At 40.7% G+C, this 19,158-nt stretch overlaps 1 protein-coding gene across 7 annotated transcripts in view; it reads left to right on the top strand.

Annotated features, from left to right (window-relative positions):
- The window catches only part of LOC136342229 (neuroligin-1-like), a 96,572-nt gene that overhangs the window by 73,522 nt on the left and 3,892 nt on the right, over positions 1-19,158 (top strand). For 6 of the 7 annotated variants that reach the window (XR_010732615.1, XM_066287822.1, XM_066287820.1 and 3 more), the window contains 9 exons: positions 3,768-3,867; positions 4,893-5,193; positions 5,247-5,511; positions 6,390-6,542; positions 11,508-11,708; positions 12,167-12,332; positions 14,881-15,701; positions 17,194-17,340; positions 18,960-19,121. Coding sequence is in view for 6 of the 7 variants with exons in the window: in XM_066287822.1 (XP_066143919.1) it covers positions 4,972-5,193; positions 5,247-5,511; positions 6,390-6,542; positions 11,508-11,708; positions 12,167-12,332; positions 14,881-15,701; positions 17,194-17,340; positions 18,960-19,121 (2,137 nt within the window). In the remaining variant the exon portion in view is untranslated. The remainder of the gene's footprint in view (positions 1-3,767; positions 3,868-4,892; positions 5,194-5,246; positions 5,512-6,389; positions 6,543-11,507; positions 11,709-12,166; positions 12,333-14,880; positions 15,702-17,193; positions 17,341-18,959; positions 19,122-19,158) is intronic. The other variant, XM_066287823.1, reaches the window with a different exon arrangement.

Raw genomic sequence — 19,158 nt, 5'->3', positions numbered from 1 at the left:
ATTTCAAATTTAGTCCGGCTTATGTCTCGGGTAGAGAAGTCATTTATCTTGCTCGCATCGGTGGAAATAAATTGCCGAAAAGTTGTCTTCCACCCGGTCTTAAGTAAAGACATATTATTCCAAAGTTCTCGAATGTTGTTTCACGTCGAGAGTTGATTTCAAGTCTTCCTAATTTAGATTCGAAAAATAACAATTCAGCTGTAGAGGTTTTTCTCATTTATTTGTATCGATTAAGGCTCGTTGAATGGCCCTCCAAAGAGTAAAAAGACCAACATCAAAAGATTATAGTATATCCGTTCAGTTTATTGTAGTAATGATAAATTGGAAGTCTTATAGACGGGGAATTCTTTGAAGTAAATGTGCGGTAAAGAGGAACTTTGGATGGGATAAAAGTTTGCTTTGAGCGAATTCAGAATAGATAGGTGCAGAAAAAACTCTACATATATGCTGAACTAAGTGGCTTATACTGAAGCCCAATTAAAAACACAAGATCTCGAAAGGCCCAACCGGAGACGAACGAATAATTTAATGAATCTGAAGTTTTATGATGAGTCTCCGCCACTCATGGTTCTACGGCATTGAAAAGTCCTAAAGTTGTCCTCAAGAAAAATACGCCGAAATTACAAAACTCCCATCCTTCATTGCTCTGTTTATTGATGCGTTTTGCTTCTATCAGTAAAAAGAGGGCAGAAATCTCTTCTTAGAGCTGCAGGAAAAACGAATATTTCTTGAGTCTAAATCATGAATTTCTGCCACTAGCAGTCTTACAACACTGAAAACTCTCAAAACTCCTATTCTTCATCTCTCCGGCGAAATAAAAAAAAAGCAATGAACATTGAGTTTTCTTTTATTCGTAGGTATCTTTTTTGAGGGTACAAAGTTTAAATAACCATGTAGTGAACTCCAGAAAATTCTGTTTACAATACTTAAACGAGAATACGAGAATTTAGCAGCGCGACTCGAATTTGTATAGTATTGGTATGTGTGCGGAATAAAGAAGTTACAAAACTCCTGCCCTCGATCGCTTTCTAAAATGATGCAGCTGATTTTAAAAGCGAGTGAAAACCGTGTTATAGCCCTGATCAGTATTAATTCGATGCAACATTAACTAGAGCCACATTTGGGCTACTTTCCAATTCAATACAAAATCTGCAGATGCATTTGTGCGATACTGTCGATTCAGTATCGATCAAAGAATTAACTATAGACATCACCAACGTCCCGCTGCTAATCCGCTTAAGATACCATTCTACTGTAACAAACAGATTATTATATTACGGTCATGTTTTGAGGCTTAACTCTTCATCTAGGGCATAGTGCAACGTCCCGGATTTCGCCCTTTTTACTCCGCCATTTATGTTATTAACTTATCTATCCCGGGTGAGCTGCAATTTCGCACTAACAAGAATGTTGGTCAAACTGTTTCAGAACCAAGTTGCGGGAATATTCTAGCAACATCTGCAATTAGCCGGGCGTAATCGGCGGCAGAGTCGGTGTCTTGGAATTCGATTTTATGCGAGCACCCCTAAATATTTTAGGGCGTCAAACATGTGGCATTATTAAAGGGGGTGCCGGATTACGTTAAAGGTTACGTTATAATCCCGCTTCCCACGCAGGAGATGTCACCCTTGGCCCCTTGCAAAGTTGCCAAGGTGGCGGTTATTGGATTATTAAAATTTCAGTTGTTTATTGTGAACATTTAATGGCACAATCGGTAAAGAGAAGTCTGGAGCATAAATGGCTGTGTAAGGCAAAACAATCCAATTTCCCTTTTAAACTATTTATAAACTTATTCATGCCTTTCCGGAGGTCGCATTGTTACCATAAAGGGTCCTTTCCTGGACACTTAAACATATCCCAAACAATAAGGATGAAATTATTCAAATTGGTGGCATTTCGCTGGAAATGGCTTTATTTGTACATCGTTAAGGAGGGTTTTAATCGTTGACACAAAGCTCTATTGCACATTTGCCCGATTTGTTTTTAACCCGCTCTAAAAACAACATTTTCCCCAGATAAAACCCGATTTATCGCTTTTCTACTCCCTGACGAGATCATTAGGACGAACTCGAGCTGCGCTTATTAATTTTAATGATTTTGATTTATGTAGTGACCAGTTTTCCCTATAAAATGTGGAGGAAATCGACAAACTAAATGTAGGATTATTATGGGATCAAAGGAAGTTACTATAGAAACATGGAGCTTGTAAATTTGGCTTGTTGTTGTTGACTTGTAAGTTTGTAAGCTGATTAATTATTTTCTTGCTTTGTAAAGACTTAGACAAAGATACGGCTAAAATTGGATATATGAATGCAATTCGCTCTGGAGTAAAACGCGCGTAATCGTAAATCATAAAACTGCGACAAAAAGCTGTATTATTAGTGTAAATATTTCACCCTTCCATGACAAATCCAGCCCTGATTCCGAACCCTCGTGAACGGCCATTTTAAATGTAGGAAACCTTTTTGTCGCATCTAATCCGTTTCGGCCGACAATAGAGAAACTTTCTGACACTCCTGCATTTCACCCTTAACTTTTGAAATAAATTTGTCGGGGGAGCTTTTTGCCTCCATTATTGCCTTATGGTTAACCTCAAATTTGTCACAAATGACATCAAACGGCAGAACAGCGTGTGCCGGGTTTTCTAAAGACATGAGGGTCAGCAATTTAGTTCTCTCCTTTTAAATTAATGGACGAATTTGTATCTACTCAGCGTATGCATGGTGTTCGGGTCTCTCCGGATAGAATCGGAGACGCTTAGGGCGCTCGTAGCGCTGGTGATGTTATCCCAAATCGGCGGACAAGAGCAAACTGGTCACAATTTTTGTAAATCTCCAAACAGTAATTTATATTTATTGTATTCCCTTAATACAAGTTTTCAAATTCAGGTGTCTCGTTAGGGGTCGTAAACCAAAATGCAGACCGAGGCTGAGCCATAAATCGTAACTTTACTCGTGGAACTTAACCAAATCCAAACCGCCCTTAAAGTAAAATCCCCGAACGTTACTTTATCCCGCTGCAGTTGTAGTTTAGCGCGTAACGAGAACGTTTAAAGATTTACAACTACAAGTGGCGTCTCTTGCTGACTTCGACAATTTATTTCTATCTGCCCAAAACCTGTTCATTAACTTCCAATAATCTCGCATGAAAGGAAGATTTTAACAACCCCCCAACAAATGCCCATAATGTTATTTTATCACATGTGATTTATTAATTAATTGGCCATATTCCGGCATTATCCATTACGCCGTCATCCCCCAATGATGGATCTCCATTTAATTTGATTTTTATTATCATTTAGGTAGTCATAAAGGACTGCCATAACCAATAGAAACCAAAATTGGATATCGATTTCTACTTAAGGCCTTCGAACAATGTTCGTGCATCTAATTGAATCGAAGAGGCCGTCGTCTTGTCACCCTTTGCGGATTACAACCCTGGAATTAATCCCCTTATTGGCCGGTTTCCGATTAATTAGACTTTTCTCAACCTTCATCGATTGGATCAATGATTTTTTAAATTATTATTTACACCCAATTTTAATTTTTTTCTTTTGATCAAAAGGCTTTATTAAGAGACAAAGAGTCCTCCACACAATCCTCTATCTATTTCCCGTAAAGAAAGTCCTCAAGTTCTTTATACTGCGAAAGAATAGGCTTTTGTTCTTTGTCGGTCGAGTTTCACTCTATTATTGCCTCGTATCGAAGTATCAGCCTGAAAAGGGTTGGGAATTTAAAAAAAATTAAATTTCCTCTCTCTTGTTTCAGGGCAAGATGAGCGCCAAAAGCGGGCTTTCGAAGCTCTTGAGGACATGAATACAGCTGTGGATGGTGCCAGAAGATGGTTTCGAGAGGGTTTTGATGCCAGGTAACTTTTAAAAGAAGGAAAAACGTGGAAATGTCTAAACTTGTGTAGAGATAAACACAAGTCAGAAAACTTTAAGTTTGACAACATCCTGTCCTAGAGATTTCAACTTCCTCAACTTTATTATGCAACTTTAAAGTTTCCAAACGCGTAATACTCGAAGCTGCAGAGGCTTTGCTTCACGGATATATATTTTGTCCTTAAGTTGATGGATATTCGGCCTCAGAAGGATTCCAATCTGGTCTGAAGTTTTTACGAGCCTTTTTCCAGCCCTTTCGCATCGACAAACAGACAGTAACACGCTCGATGTCTTTGGAAAAGTTTAGAATTTCGCCCTGAAGGCAAACGATCACCTGGAGCATACTAAAGGGCGGGTTTCCCGAAAAAAACTAAACAAACGGGAACGAAGCCCGAATGTTTATTTCGAATTAGGGGGTCGATTTTTTCTAAGGGGTGGATATGTGTAACTTTGAGGTTTAAGTTATGAGGGATACAAAACGTAATAGTCATATACAGTATGTCCGATTTCGGAGGTGAATCGTGGAGATCTCGGCTAGCAAGGCGAGAGTAAAAAATCCGGCCTTCAATAATCTGAGGCTTAAATAACAACTTCGTTATTTTCAAAAATGTGCTCCTCAACAGGGTACCCATTTTCAGCTACTTTTCACCAACTAGAACGATGCTGAAACTAATTTTGATGTATATCTAAGGGGCCTGGAAATCCTCCTGTTTGCGAGAATTTAAGACGCCTTGCGTGTAGTCCGTCTTTGTCCTAAAATCTCTTCAGAAACTCACTGGTTCTTTATAAAAAAATAATGAGTTTCACCCGGAAATTCTCATGAGGAAATGATAAGAATTTTACAGAAACTCTAACGATACATGAAAATTGAAAAAAAATTTAGTTGGTAAGGGCTATCTTATGACATTCTCAACAATGGCACAATCAGGCTCTCTTACAAGAACAGTTATGAAACCACAAAAATACCCCTAAATTGTTAAGTTGCCTTATGGAAATAATTATATTCCAGTTTGCACCCTCCATCGGCATCTAGCCAGCGGCGTGCCAGACCACAGTGATGCCGCTCCGCCCACCTTGCACACCAGATCATGCTTGCCCAATGCGCCGCCACTGGCCACTGTCGTTCTAAAGCGCATTTGTTTCCAGTCCCTTCACACCACCAACTGGTCCTCTTCGTCCTCTTGCTGGTCGTAGGTCAGAGAACCAGGGCGGGACCTCCCAGATATAGTTCCAGAATCGTAGAGATCCAGACCGGTGCCATTCGAGGGGTGATTTTGGAGCTGAACTCCAGACACTTGGAACCGGTCGAGGTCAGTTTAGGTCTCCTTAAATCCCCTTTTTTTATTGGTTCTGACTACCAAAGGTATTTCGAGGAGTACCGTACGCAGCCCCTCCAGTGGGTCCTTTGAGATTCGCGACCCCCAAGCCTCCGCTTCCTTGGCCTGGCACAAGATTGGCTGACACCTTTGCCCCGGTGTGTCCTCAGAAGTATCCAGATATCACTAATAGAAGCGCAGCCCTTGAGGGGATGCCCAAAGGGCGATATCAATATCTCAAGAAACTGCTGCCGCTCCTTGTCAACCAGTCCGAGGATTGCTTGTTTTTGAACATTTACGTACCTGGAAGCGGTAAGTTTCTGGAGCAAAACAAAGCCAGCTAGGCATAGTAAAACCGAATGGTCTGGAACAAGGAGAGGTCAACGACAATGGCTTAATTTAATTGGTGGGCTTCGCCCTCTTTGTCCCTTTCAGCGCCCTTTGTTCCGGACTTCTCTGGAGTAATATGCACGTAAACAAACACGAATGGTAACTAAAATCCATAAATAAAATATCCATTAAAACCGGCGTCTGTACAGAACTTCTCCTCAACTTCGCGACTTGTTTTATTTTTAGCGTGAAGTTTAGGCAAAAATCGTGCCAGCTCCCAGAGCAGCTTTAACTTTGTGGATAAATCTCAAGCGATTTTCTATTAGGTTTTGAGTAGAATAGAAGCTTGTTCTTCAATCAAAATCCCCTATTACACGCATTTTATCTCGTATTTTGGCACCGATCTCAACGAAGTAATTCCAACTTAAGCCGTCAGCAAAGCAATTTATGGCCAGCCTATTTGCAAAACACACAGTATTATTACAGTAAATTAAGCACGACCTCTGCAAAACGCAAACATAAGTGGAAACGGGGCCCCCGGGGAGGCCCCCGAACCAGCCACCACACCGTTTACTATCCAAATTACCATCTAGCATTGTTTTACTAATCGCAATAGTCGTTATAACTGCATTAAGTTCAGCTGAATTGCGTTCCAGACAAGTGAAACTGAGACAAAATAATTAATCTAAAAGTTTTAATGTCGCCTAGGCGAGTTTGCCAACTCCCTGCTAATGGGCCGCTTTCGTGCACTATCGTGAAGAACCTAAAGCTTCGCGACCAATCAAATTTCTTGCGCTTTGAACGGCCGCATGCCAACTCTCCCAACTTGTTAAATATAAGGATTCTTTTTATTTCCGCAGGTAATCGGGGATTTGAGGCCCCCTACGCTGTTCTGGTGTTCGTACACGGTGAAAGCTTTGAATGGGGCGCGGGGCACCCCTATGACGGCAGCGTATTGGCGTCCTACGGGCACGTGATCGTTGTTACTCTCAACTATCGCCTGGGAGTCCTTGGTGAGTATCCGTCAGCGGTGTGCAGGAGGGCGAAACTTGTCCCTTTTCTTGTCTGAGATTGCAAGATTTTAAAAGTCCATTTAGGAAAGTGGGTCGAGTTAATCGGGCCGCAAGCAGGCCGATTACGGAAACAACGTTTTAAGAACTTTAATTAAATGAAAGAATGGGCAATTAAGAAGATGGGAATCGGGCTCATTAAAAAATATCGACCTCGGACAATGGAGAATAATTGTGCTTTATGAGCCTTTAGGCTTAAATTCGGATGGAATTGAAGATCTCGTTGCATGTCTCATGAGCAGAGTTTGCATTAGCGTTGAAAGCACGGAAAACTCGAATCCCTCGGTATCAACTGTAGACAGCTCGGATTGCGTAGCATTTCCTCGCAAATCGCCAAATTTCCATTGACAGCCTAATGGGGGCTAAGTGAGGCCGTATTGTCGTCTGTCACGCCACATTTCCTGCCGATTGTGGCCCAGCCACATACGCGATAATCCTTTCTAAGGAAACCCAGAGCTGCATCTCCGGATGCTAAATAACTTTTTGGAACAAGTAGTTTTCGAGATTATCCTCGTAAGACTGGAGACTGGAAAGGGGAATCAATTCCCAGGCAAAAGCGGAAAATAACGGCACGTGCGACGGGGATTTCGCAGATTTTGTCTGCGAGGAAAAAGCCTCCAGGTTCTGTTCCTGGAATATGAATTACTCTGGATACGCTCCAGCTAGCGACATATACTTTATATACCTAATGCAGGAGTTATGGAAGGTTTTCCTGCAGACAACAAGGGAATATGACTTGTATTAGTTTATCGAAGATTACATCTATTTTTAGTAACCCCGGGATAATTCCCTGGTTGCGAAACTGCTTCGGGGAAACTTGCTACTGCTGGGTTTACGATCCGAATCTCCGATTCCCTAAAGTTGAATATGCATAAGTTTATCTATGATGTAAGCGGTTAGAATTATTGTTCCCCATACATTCAGCCAAAACTCCATTCCGCGTTCCGGATATCCGGATATTCTTCTCTCCAATAAGCAAAACCGTTTTCTTTCATCAAAGGCATTGTAAAGCGCGATTGAGTGATTCCATTGACTCGCAGTGGCGCATCGCGAAATATCCAATATACGTCGGCTTCCGTGAGAGAGTCTGAGCTACGCCTCTGTGCTCATATAGTCGTTTCGCTATATATCCAGGCAGCTAAATCCAGATTTGTTTTTTGGATCTATAGTCGATCGTGATGGCAACCTCGCAATTTTTCATAAAACATTTACGATTTCCGAAGGTTCTATATTACCTTGTCTGTAGAGTTCGCCTTCGAATTTGTGGATATTGCTTGGGACTGCGTGGAAAACAATTTTCCAACATAATTTCTCTGGATGATCCTCGATCGCCATAATTGAAAATTGGATTGCGGGTGCGAGGCAAAAGTCATATGTTTTTGAGTTGAAACATACAGGGGATCGCTTTGGAAAGGTCAGACTGTAGGTATCAAAGTCCGCCTGGTTCTCAAGTCTTTCGAGCTCAATAACGACCGCATATGGCTACAGGATGATTCACTGACAATGCGACACCGAGAGCCGGAGATACCACAAGTCAAACTATTATAGTTGGAGGAAATATGCTTTATTTGAAAGTGGATAGTTTCGGATACACAGGATGAGTCAGGAAGTATGGGCCAACACTAAACTAGAGAAATTGACAATTTTATGTTTTATGGTGTGAAATTTACGAATTTTAAGCTTATATCGACGCGGCTTCTCAAGTTTCACCGTATTATTTAAATAATTTAAACATAGTTTTTCATCTGTTACGTCACGCATAAAACAAGTCTAAAATTTAAAATAACGTTCAATTCTACGGAGGAAATATGTAAGTGGCCTAAATCTATCGGTTTTAAAGATATTTAAAAGATCCTTTGTATTTTGCTATTATTTTTTTCATTCTTAATGGATGAAAAGGTACGGAGAATTAATCAAAGCAACAGTAAATAACAATAACAATTATTCGTAATAGTGATAATGACAACTGATAATAGTGATAGTGGCGTAGGTAATAGTGATAATTACTTCAAATCAAATGTTGGAAGTGTTCACCACCCACTTCAATACGTTTAAAAATACACTTTCTTAAGTGTCTCTGAGTATAAAAAAAATATATTTTTTTTAAATATATTCGTGATTTTTCCTATTTTGTGCCGCAACAACTTAAGAGAATGAAAATTAAAAAAAAAGAACAAATTAAAGCAAATAATAAAAAAACACACTGATCCTTTTAAATGCAAATAACTTAAAAATCGATGGATTTAGACGACCCAAATAACTGTACGCTTTTTCTGTAGAATTGAGTTTTCTTTTATATTCTCAACTTGCTTTAAGCATTGCTCAACTGATAAAATATATTTTATATCCCTTAAATACTACGATGAAACTAGCGCTCTCCATAGGATCAACATCAAAGTAAGCTTAAAATTTATAATTTTCCCGACAAAAAAACATAAAATTACCAATTTCTAGATCTATGCTATCAAAATTTTCTTAATTATTGAATAACTTCCGAATAAAACTTACACTTTGCACACCCCGTAACTCGTAAACCAGCGACATTGGTATAAGCCATGCTTAGCTCAATCATAACATTTTGGTGTCTAATATCTCCAGTTTAGTATCCGCCCTTTCTTTCTGACTCACCCTGTACATGCGAAATTATCGACTATCAAATAAGGCATATTCTCTTCAATCGTCCCCATTTGGCGTACAGTACCGCCAGTGTTCAGTCTCCCCATTGTTAACAAATCACCGTGTATAGGGAACTATACAGGGCCTTGCAATAATGGTTCAGACTTCTTTAGCGTCTGTACCAATAAAGTTGGCAATTTTTTTCCTCCGAAGGACTATACAGCACAAAGGCGCATTTCCAAAAAACATCTTCTGATGTACAAAGTGACTTCAAAAAGTATGACAATGTACAATTTCGTTATTTTATATGCAAGACCTCAATTTTTTTGTTATTTTTTGATGTCTTGGTAAATTTTAAGGTCAGTTATTGCAAGGGGTCATATCTTTAAAATTTATCATCTACGACTTATTCGGAAAAATTTGACAGCTGCAAGGTACCACGGGATTCGGTATTGCGTTCTAACCGCTGTGAATTTCGGAGTCAATTTTCGAGGCTTCAAAGAGGACCTAATAAACTATATTTTGACGTGTTTTAATTTAAAAAAAGTTTTTAAAAACCGCCGAAATAGGCCTATGAAGTTGCAAGACTTCAAATCTGAATAACTTGCTTATTTCAAAGGAAATGCCCCAATTTTTTCGGCGGTGTCGTGTTCAAAATTTAAAAAATCTAAAACATGTTAACATTACCCTATCTCGAAATCCAGCCGTTTCGGAGTTCTCGAAAATTTACACTTTTTGACTTCCAAATGTTTTGATAGTCATGAAAAATGTCAAAAAACATTTTTACATGAAAAATATCATATTGAAATTTTCCATGACTTCTAACATCTTCTCTAGCAGATGAAATAGGCTTATCACAACTTACAATTTACTGTTATCTTGCGTATAAAACAATAAATAGTTTCTGAATTGTCAGATTTTAGTTAGTTCAATGTAATGTGATGGTAAAATGGTTTACTTATTATTTTTGTATTTTTTTATTTAAACGATTGATAGAATTTGGTAGAGAAAATGTTGTTCCTCTGTGCAAAAATAAATGTTCCTATATTTTTTATTTCTTCCAAATGTTGCATGCTGTTGTCATTTTGACATCTTTCATGAATATGAAAACATTTAGAAGCCAAAAAGGGGCAATTTTCTGGAAATCAGAAATTGTTAAGTTTAGGGGTGGGGTAATGTCAACAAAAGCTGGAGATTTTTAAATTCTGAACACGATGCATTGAGAAAAATGGGGCGTTCAATTTAAAATTAAGTTTGAAGTCATGCACCTTCGAAGCCCTATTTTGACGATTTTGGAGGAGTTTGTGTTTTTATTAAAATATGTCAAAATATAGCTTATGAGGTCCACCTTGAGCCCTAGCAACCTGGATCTGAAGTTCACTGCGGTTAACGCCCAATACCAATTTCCGTGGAACCTTGCAGCTGTCAAAACTTTCTGAATAAGTCGTAAACGGTAAATTTCGAAGATACGACACCTTACATAAACTTACCTAAAAATTTAACGAAAAATCCGAAACTAACAAAGAAACTTGGGGGTTCCGTTCGAATTAACAAAATCGTACATCGTCACACCTTTTGAGGTCACCCTATACATCAGAAGATAATTTCTTTAAAAACGCCTTTATGTGCTGTGTAATCCTGCGAAAGAAAAAAAATTGCTAACTTCATTGGCGTAGAAGCGAAGGGAGCCTTGACGCATTATATGGCAGGACCCTGTATACTCGAACTAATTACCGCGATTTCTACCATCTAAATATTTGGAAAAACGCCCAGGACGCCTCGTCAACGGAACTGATTTTTTGAGTGCCTGAATCTCGAACTGATTAAAGCATAAAGGTCTTTATATGTCTGAAATGCTCATGCTTGGCTTCTCAAATAGCTCATCACTGATTTGAGGCATCTAAGATAAACGAGCTCAAATAAGTATCGTGACTCTTCTGGAAGAATAAATACACCTCAAAATATCTTCGGCGTGCCGTTATCCTCGTTATTAACCTTTAAACGAGTAAATAGATGAACTCCGGATCCAGATAGCAATAATTGGCTGCACTGGGCAAACAAAATAACTTCTTAGCGTGTGACAAATAAGCAATTTCGCCCGCAGTATCTTCGGGAAACTCATTACCTGTGATGCGCCCCCGTTAATTGGCAACGCTTTGTCAAGATCATCCCCAATTGCCGCTTAGCAACCCCTCAAATTAAATACGAAACGCGATTTGATGTAAATATGTTATTTCGTGTGCCGCGACAGGAAGGAAAATCCATTAGACGATCCAGATTTTTTTTTTCCAGGGTTTCTCCGCACTAAGTCCAGCGCAGATCCGTCGGCTCCAGAAAGCGGGAATTTCGGGATCAGGGACGTGGCAGCGGCGTTGCACTGGGTCAAAGTTAATATCGCCGCCTTTGGTGGTGATCCCGGCCGAGTCACTTTGATTGGACAGGACACGGGGGCTGCGGTGGCCAATTTGCTGTTTTTGTCTCCCAGGTCAAAGGGTAAGTTAGACGCTTCCTTGTTCTTGCGAGTGGATCATTGTTCCAGAAGTGTCGCTAGTGGAACTTTTAATTAAATGAAAACACCAGTCTGCAAGCCAAAGCGCGGACATTATCCACTTTAGAACTCTATTTGCTTTACAAATTTGCACCTTGTTTTGTCTCCTATTTAGTTTTTGCTCAGAAATTCCAGCAAGCTTTCGATTCCAGTTCCACAGATCTTAGGAGAATTTTCTTTAATTTCCTATCGGCCTTCCGAGTCCTCGTTTCGCAACTCCTGGCAAACATCGCTGCGAAACTAATTTTTCAATTTAAATGCAAGCGGCACTTATTTAGCTTTAATATCCTGTAAATTCTAAATAAACAGGTCGAATATTAAATTTCCAAATTGCGCTCGAATTTTCTTGATAATTACCAACAAACTGAGCGATCGTAATTTTCAGTGATAACACTTTTTCCAGGATTGTTCAGGCGGGTAGTGCTGCTGAGCGGGACAGCCCTTAGCCCCTGGGCCCACATTCACAACCCTGACGGCATCAGACTTAGGGTGGGCAAGCAAATGGGCTGTTTACCTCAAGATTCGAAAGGGGACGATTTGGATGATATCGCTCCCTGTATGCGGTCCAGGTAAATGATTTTATATCTCGCGAGAGTCCGTATTAAAACTTGTTTAAATTGCCGGCAATGTTTTCCGCAATTAATCACGTTGCTGAATTGCGTTTCATCAGCGTAAATTGGTTCGTATAACAATAGGAAAATTGCGAACGCCCGGCAACCCTGCAACGACTGTAACGAGAACTGGAGTGACATCACGCCCATACAGCGCCATTAGGAAATCCATTATGGCGGCTGAACAAGTAAACATCGCAACGTTGTCAATATGTCAGGGTTGGAGGCAGTTTTCCTGATGTTAAGTTTTGGATGGGGCTAACTGACGGAAAACCCGATTTTTTTAATGGATGACCATGAATTAATCTAGAGGGTGTCTCTAAACGGTCTGTACAAAATCCTTTCATAGATTTCTGAGGAAAAAAAACGTGACGATTTAACCCAATTTACCTTAGTCCAAAAGCGGAGGGTTTTAAAGATACAAGACAATAAAGTGAAAATTAAAAAAAGGAAAAAAGTTAATTGCTCCGTTTGTAATGGTACTACCTACACAAAATAGCGCGTCGGGGCGGTTTTAGGGGCGAGAAATGAGAATCCATTTACATTTTTGATGCACATTTTAAAGAGCGCCGTCAGCGCTAGGTGAACTCTGTTTAAAGTGGCATAACTTTTTTAACATCCGGTATAAAATTTGTTTACGACTAAATTTGTATTTTCCTACATGATTTATGAAAAAAACATCTTGGCGCGTGTGAAGTGAAAATGAATTGAATATTTTCCTTTTTTTCGTTTTAACCCTACGGACAAATTTGCACTTTAGGGTTATTTTTCTCGACACGCAGCGAACTTTGACTTCAAATATCACAAAAAGAAATGGCCGTAGGAATTTGCACCAAGATATATTTTTTTCATAGAACGTGAAGGAAAACACAAATCTAGACATAAGGTTTAGACCGGATGATAAAAATGTAAGTCCCTTTAAACGGAGTTTACCTAGCCCTGACAGCGTTCTCTATAATGTGAATCGAAAATGTCAACGGATTCTAATTTCTCGTCCCTAAAAACCCCCCATTTGCGACATGTTGTTCAGATAGTACCATTACAAACGAAGTAATTGATTTTTTTTTCATTTTTACTTTGTCATCCTGTATTTTCAAATCCGTTCATTTCCGCACCAAACTAAATTCAGTCAAATCGTCATGTTTTTACCGCGGATATCTGGTAGAATTTTGCACAGAGCTTTCGGAGACGCCCTGTATATCGGTGAATTCCAAGTTGCCTCCGAAGCTCCTTTGGAGGAATCTGCAATAGTCGCGATCCCGAAAATCTCTCGAATTGCACTATAGATGGAGTCAATGCGAAGCAAAGGCGATATTTTCGAATTTAAAAATATCTTACTTTAGTCGGTCCTATTCCTGAAAATCCCCCTTTTCGGCTTTCTTCGAATGAACCTTCCGGCTTTTTACGCATTTTGAAAACTGGGCCATCATTTGAATTCCTTTCCGCAAAGACCAAGAACTTCTCTGAATTAATATGAAGCACGATCTTACTTGGCGTCCCTTGTGAACCCTAGAATCACGTAACCCCAGGCAATAATCGTGGCTAATTCCCATGGAGGTTGTGTTGTCCAGAAAATGATTTGTTGCTAGGAAACTGAAGGAGGGTGATGGAGCAGAAGGGGTCCGACCGGGGTCGCCCCTGGCGATTCGTCAACGACGTGGAAGCGTGCAATAGACCCCCGGCTAGGTACGGGTCTAGTGGAATGGCTTATTCCAGGGAATCCCCGAGCAAAGGGCTTACATTCTTCTTGGGGACGCGAGGTGCCAGGATGTTCCATTACTCCTTAAAAATGCTGTTCCAAGGCCATTAGGTCGCAAGTAACTTTTATTATGAAGTACGAATTTAAGACAAAATTAGGAACTTTTAATGTACTTTTGAACAATACTGCTCAATTTCTTGCTCTTTAAAGCGAAGTTGATCTTTTCCCAAAAGGAATCTATTCATATAGGGACGAACTGTTTACTAAATAGGAATTTGGGTCATTTGGGTTCGCGTCTACGACCCTCCCTTAGGGCGTAAAATTGTTCTTACGCGCAAATGGGTCGAAATTGATTGTTTACATCTTAGTTTCCATGGCGAAAACACTAAGTTTATGACCAGAAAGCGTTGTTATATTTTTACGGTCCGTCGCTCACGGCAACGGACCGTAAAGTTACAATAAGGTCCGTCGCTGCTGGCAACGTGCCGTAAAGAGAAAATAACGCCTCTTAGTTTTTTGACCGTCTTTAATCAACTAGGTATGATATTATTCAACTTGCACGTGCAATAGAAGATTTATGAAGGCGTAAAACATTGTACCTACCGCGGGCCGAAAGAGGGATTACGCCCTTGACCGAATAAAGGCCATATGCTGCGCATCGGTCCTCAAACTTCAGCCTCGAGCTTAAACCTCTTCTTTCGCCCCTCTATACATGAACAGCTATTAAAACGTGCATTATGAGTGAAAATTGTAAACGACCCGGATTTTCTTCGGTCAGATCTAATTTCGTTGAAACCATCGTTTTAGGCCGCTGCAAGCGATTTTGGATGTCCTGTTGGAGAGTGTCCGATTTATGCCCCGCATAGCCCCATCTCTACCTATCGATTCGGACTGCACTGACCCAAGCTTCGCCATGGAGCATGCCAGTGATACCTTCATCACATGTGAAGTGATGCTGGGGATTACCACCACAGAAAGCTATACTGATTTCAACGCTAACGACATTCAATATGGATTTGAAGAGGACCAAAGAAACCGAGTGCTCAGGACTTTCATCCGGAACACTTATGTGTATCATTTAAATGAGATTTTTAGTGCTGTGCGAAATGAGTATACGGACTGGGATAAACCTATTCCACACCCTATTAATATTCGGGACTCCACTATGGAGGCTTTAAGTGATGGACATACAGTGGCACCCTCCATTAGGGTGGGGTACTTGCACTCTAGGAGGGGAGCTAAGACGTATTTGTTTCATTTCGGGTATCAGACTAAAGACAGTGATTATCCTCAGGTGCGTGTGGGAAAACTTTTTATTAAATTTAAATTGATTTTCAGCGATTCTTTACAGCGTTTGGGGAGCGTGCGAGGCGAAGATCTCACCTACATTTTGGGTCAGCCCTTGGTGGGAGGACTGCCCTTCTTCCCTCAAAATTACACGAGACAGGACATGGGAGTGTCCGAAGCTTTGCTGGTTTTCGTGAGCAACTTCGTGAAAACTGGAGATCCCAATGTTCCTGGCCTCACAAAAGATGTACCCGACTATGGTACTCCCCGGGAAAAGACCCGGTATCGAGGGCTTAATTGGGACTCCTACCAAACAGGCACTCAATACTATCTGAGCATAAGTAAGTATGAGTTCCAATTACTTGCTTAATCGAGACGTGAAAATTGATAAAGTTATTGTCACTTGTACGGAGCTTCGAGTCTTAAAAGTCTGTACCTTTCCTGAGGAAATAACACGCAGGAAAGCAATTAAAAGTTTTCCAATTTGAACGGGGTAAAACTCGTCTTACCCTATCGACCCCATTTCCCGAACATATTCATAATCTCTTAATTGTGTTTGTCCTGCCTTAATAAATCTTGAGAGCGGGGCAGGCTCCCGGAGGCCCGGTTTGGACCCTCCCCAATTAAATTTATCTTGATTTTTTTTACGGCGGCAAGGACATAATTAGAAAACTGCTCCCTGGGGTTTAACATGAGGTAAAGGCTTTATTAAACTAACATGAAACGAAATATGCAGTTATTAAGTAAATAATGAAATTTGCGTGCCAAATATCGCCTCTGCTGGCGATTGCGATAATTGCCGCAAAAGGATTATTGTAAAGCGGACCTAGAAAATCCTTTTGTTAAGCTCGGGGACAATATAAATTAAGTAATAGGATGGCAAATTTAATATCTCGATTCCTGTTCAGTCGGAACATTGATAAACCGCAGACCCGGAATTACTCCCGTCTTCGAGGGAGGATTATTGTCCGGGGTCCATTTCGTCATCTGATATCGGGAACGGCCGCTCCCGACGTCTCCCGAGCAATTAATCGGCGACTTATATAAAGAAAACCATTATCTCCAGGAAGTCCTGGATCTGACGGCCCTGGATCGGACAAATCGGAGATTTTCGTCTTGACGGGTATGGTTGGTTTATTGAAAGCCATTTCGAAATTACTATCGTAATGGCTAAAAGGGGTGGAAGTTCTAACAGACAACAAAATAACAATTGTGCCTAATTGCAATAGGGCTATTTACGCACGTAAAAGTAGTCGTTGAAGGTTTCTGACCAAGTTTTCGCCAAGAATTTCCGTATGGCCTCCAGGATGGCCAGATTTAACACAATCGATTTTTCTTCTCCGGTCACTCCGGGTCCGAAGTTAAGGCAAAAACTAGGTAGATTATTGAAGCTAACGCCAAGAAAAGTGCCAAGAATTTTTGCAGACCACATAGGCAATGGGAAACATCGAATTATCTACTTGAAAACTCGTTATTAAGCGGAATTTGGCCATTTGGGAAACTTCGACCGTCTAACTATGCAATATAGTAAATCTACCTTTCTACTACCTCTATCTATAACCAAATTTGAATCCTATAAACACGAGCTTAAAATGATCGGCTATTTCGTGCACGCAAGGAGCACCTGCGGTCAGAGTAAAAGCGAGCAGTACAAAAACTTAAACCGGATTTACACAGCGCAGAAACTCGAATTAGTTTCGGCGAACTAAAGTTTCCCTCGGGAGAGAAACTTGATTGAGTTTTCCAGACTTGTGTTCTTGCGGAACGGTTTTTAAACTATACACCATACGCGTGTAAAATGGTAAATCGAGTTGGGTTTTCTGGCATTTTCAGCTCAGAAACCGAAAATGAAGAGCCATTACCGGGGACACAAGATGGCGGTCTGGCTGAATCTGATCCCGCAGCTTCACCAGCCGGGGGACGAGGACGTCAGCATGAGACATCATCACTTTTACGAGAGGGAGCCTTACTATTACTCAGGTAATAATCTGTGATGGAAAAAAGGGCGGATGAAGGTGGAGGTTGACAGCAAAGGGCGTTCGATCACACTTAAAGCCGACTCGAAAGTGACTGGAGTGAGATTGATTGGGCAATAGCTCTGTTCGGCTTCAGTTGGGTTTACTTAGTTAAGCACTCAAGTTTTTGTCCTGTATTCTATGGTCGCTTGTCCCAGGTGTTTTTATTCGGTTGCAAGTGCAGTGCTCCCTAATGCGTTTAAATTCGGCGGTTTTTATTTGGTTTTCACTTTCCTTATTATGCCTTCCTTCGTCAAAAAGACAATTTCGAAGAGTCATTAAACCTGTCGGACAGATTGAAAGCGCTGCTCATCGTTCCCCCAAACTCCCATCATGCTGACAACTTTTAATAATAAGCGAAAGAACAAGAAAAGCGTCGAGCTCTGCTGCTAAATCAAATCGCTTTATAATTCGATTTGGTCCAAAGTTTTCTAATTTTTGCAATACTTTATTGCGGGAGTTTGCCAAGTCGTCTAACGCAATTCGAGATAAAGTTGCCCCGCGTTTCATGTAACGGGGACTCGGTTTGTTTAATTTGCCTCTTTCCAGTCCAAAGGGGTTGTATTTCGATCGAGGGTTGCTCATAAAACGATCAAGGAAATCGTGTTATTCTCCTCCTTATGTCGAGCTTAGTTATTAAGCTGCTTTCAATAACTGCCCCCCCCCTCCCTTTTTTTGTTTCCATCAGGTAATTAAATTCTGTTCCAAAACATTTTAATACAAAAGACATTTTAATTACGTCGAAGGCATTATCAGGCCGGTTCTCGGATGCTGTTTAAGCTCTCTTGCACGTTTTCAGCAAATTCTTCTGTTTCCCTTTAGTTATTTGTTTTCTCACTCAATGCGCTGTTAAAAACTTTGTAGAAACTTGATGCTGCGATAACTAAACCACAACTAATTAACCACAGCAAGCGAAGAAATTGATATCACTGTAATAAGAAATCAACCCGCAATGAAATGCGAGCCGGTTAATCATCGTTCGCAGTTTCTCCGATGCAGAAAGATCGGAAATGGTACTTTACCACTCTGCCGCAGGCATTTGCCAGCTCTAATAAGTTGGCAATTAGCCTAAGTGGTCCCAAGTCATGATCTACGACTATTTTCGAAAGAATAAGTCGAGGAAAGTGCAGCATAAACCATAGTTCTGATAGCTGTGAGTGCTCCTATTTTTATAAGTATAAATCCAAAAGTGCGGCAACCTGAAATTTCCCGGAAATATTAATCAGCTTCAAAAAATTGCAACGTGGCGTTGCTCATTTGTCCCTTTGGGGTCTATCTCCTGTAAAGAAGACGTGTCGTAATGAAAGCTGTCACCGATCCGGCGACGTTGCCGAACCGTCATGCAAATATTAAAATCTGCACTTAATAGAATTACTATTGACGATGAAAAACCTCCTGGTGTCTTCAATCGTAATTTCAGGACCCTAGGAGGTCAGATTCTCCAGTGGTTCACTTCTGGAGCAATTCTGGGTTTCCCTAAATGCCACTGCGAACACTTCTCTTTGTCGCCTCTTCACCTGCATAAACCTTTGTAGTATTTTTCGCGTTGGTCAAGATAGTCTTAACTGTTTCCAAATGCATCAGGTCCTGTAAGGGCAGAGTCCTTCACGCGCCTCCCCCCCATAATGCACCCGGCCTCCATGACGGACTCCCAAGTAATCGGCGGTTCTGCTGTCAGCACCGACTGCTTACCTCCCTCTACGACCACCACCGACGATCGACTGATGGGGGTGGTGGAAGACACTGGTAAGTCTTTAGTTGTTTACTTGCGTGAAAGTGCTTC

This window comes from Euwallacea fornicatus, chromosome 11, assembly GCF_040115645.1.
Source record: "Euwallacea fornicatus isolate EFF26 chromosome 11, ASM4011564v1, whole genome shotgun sequence".
NCBI classification, from domain to species: Eukaryota; Metazoa; Arthropoda; class Insecta; order Coleoptera; family Curculionidae; genus Euwallacea; species Euwallacea fornicatus.
The sequence above is the reverse complement of the archived record's forward strand: the minus strand, read 5'-3'. Positions and strand labels throughout refer to the sequence as shown.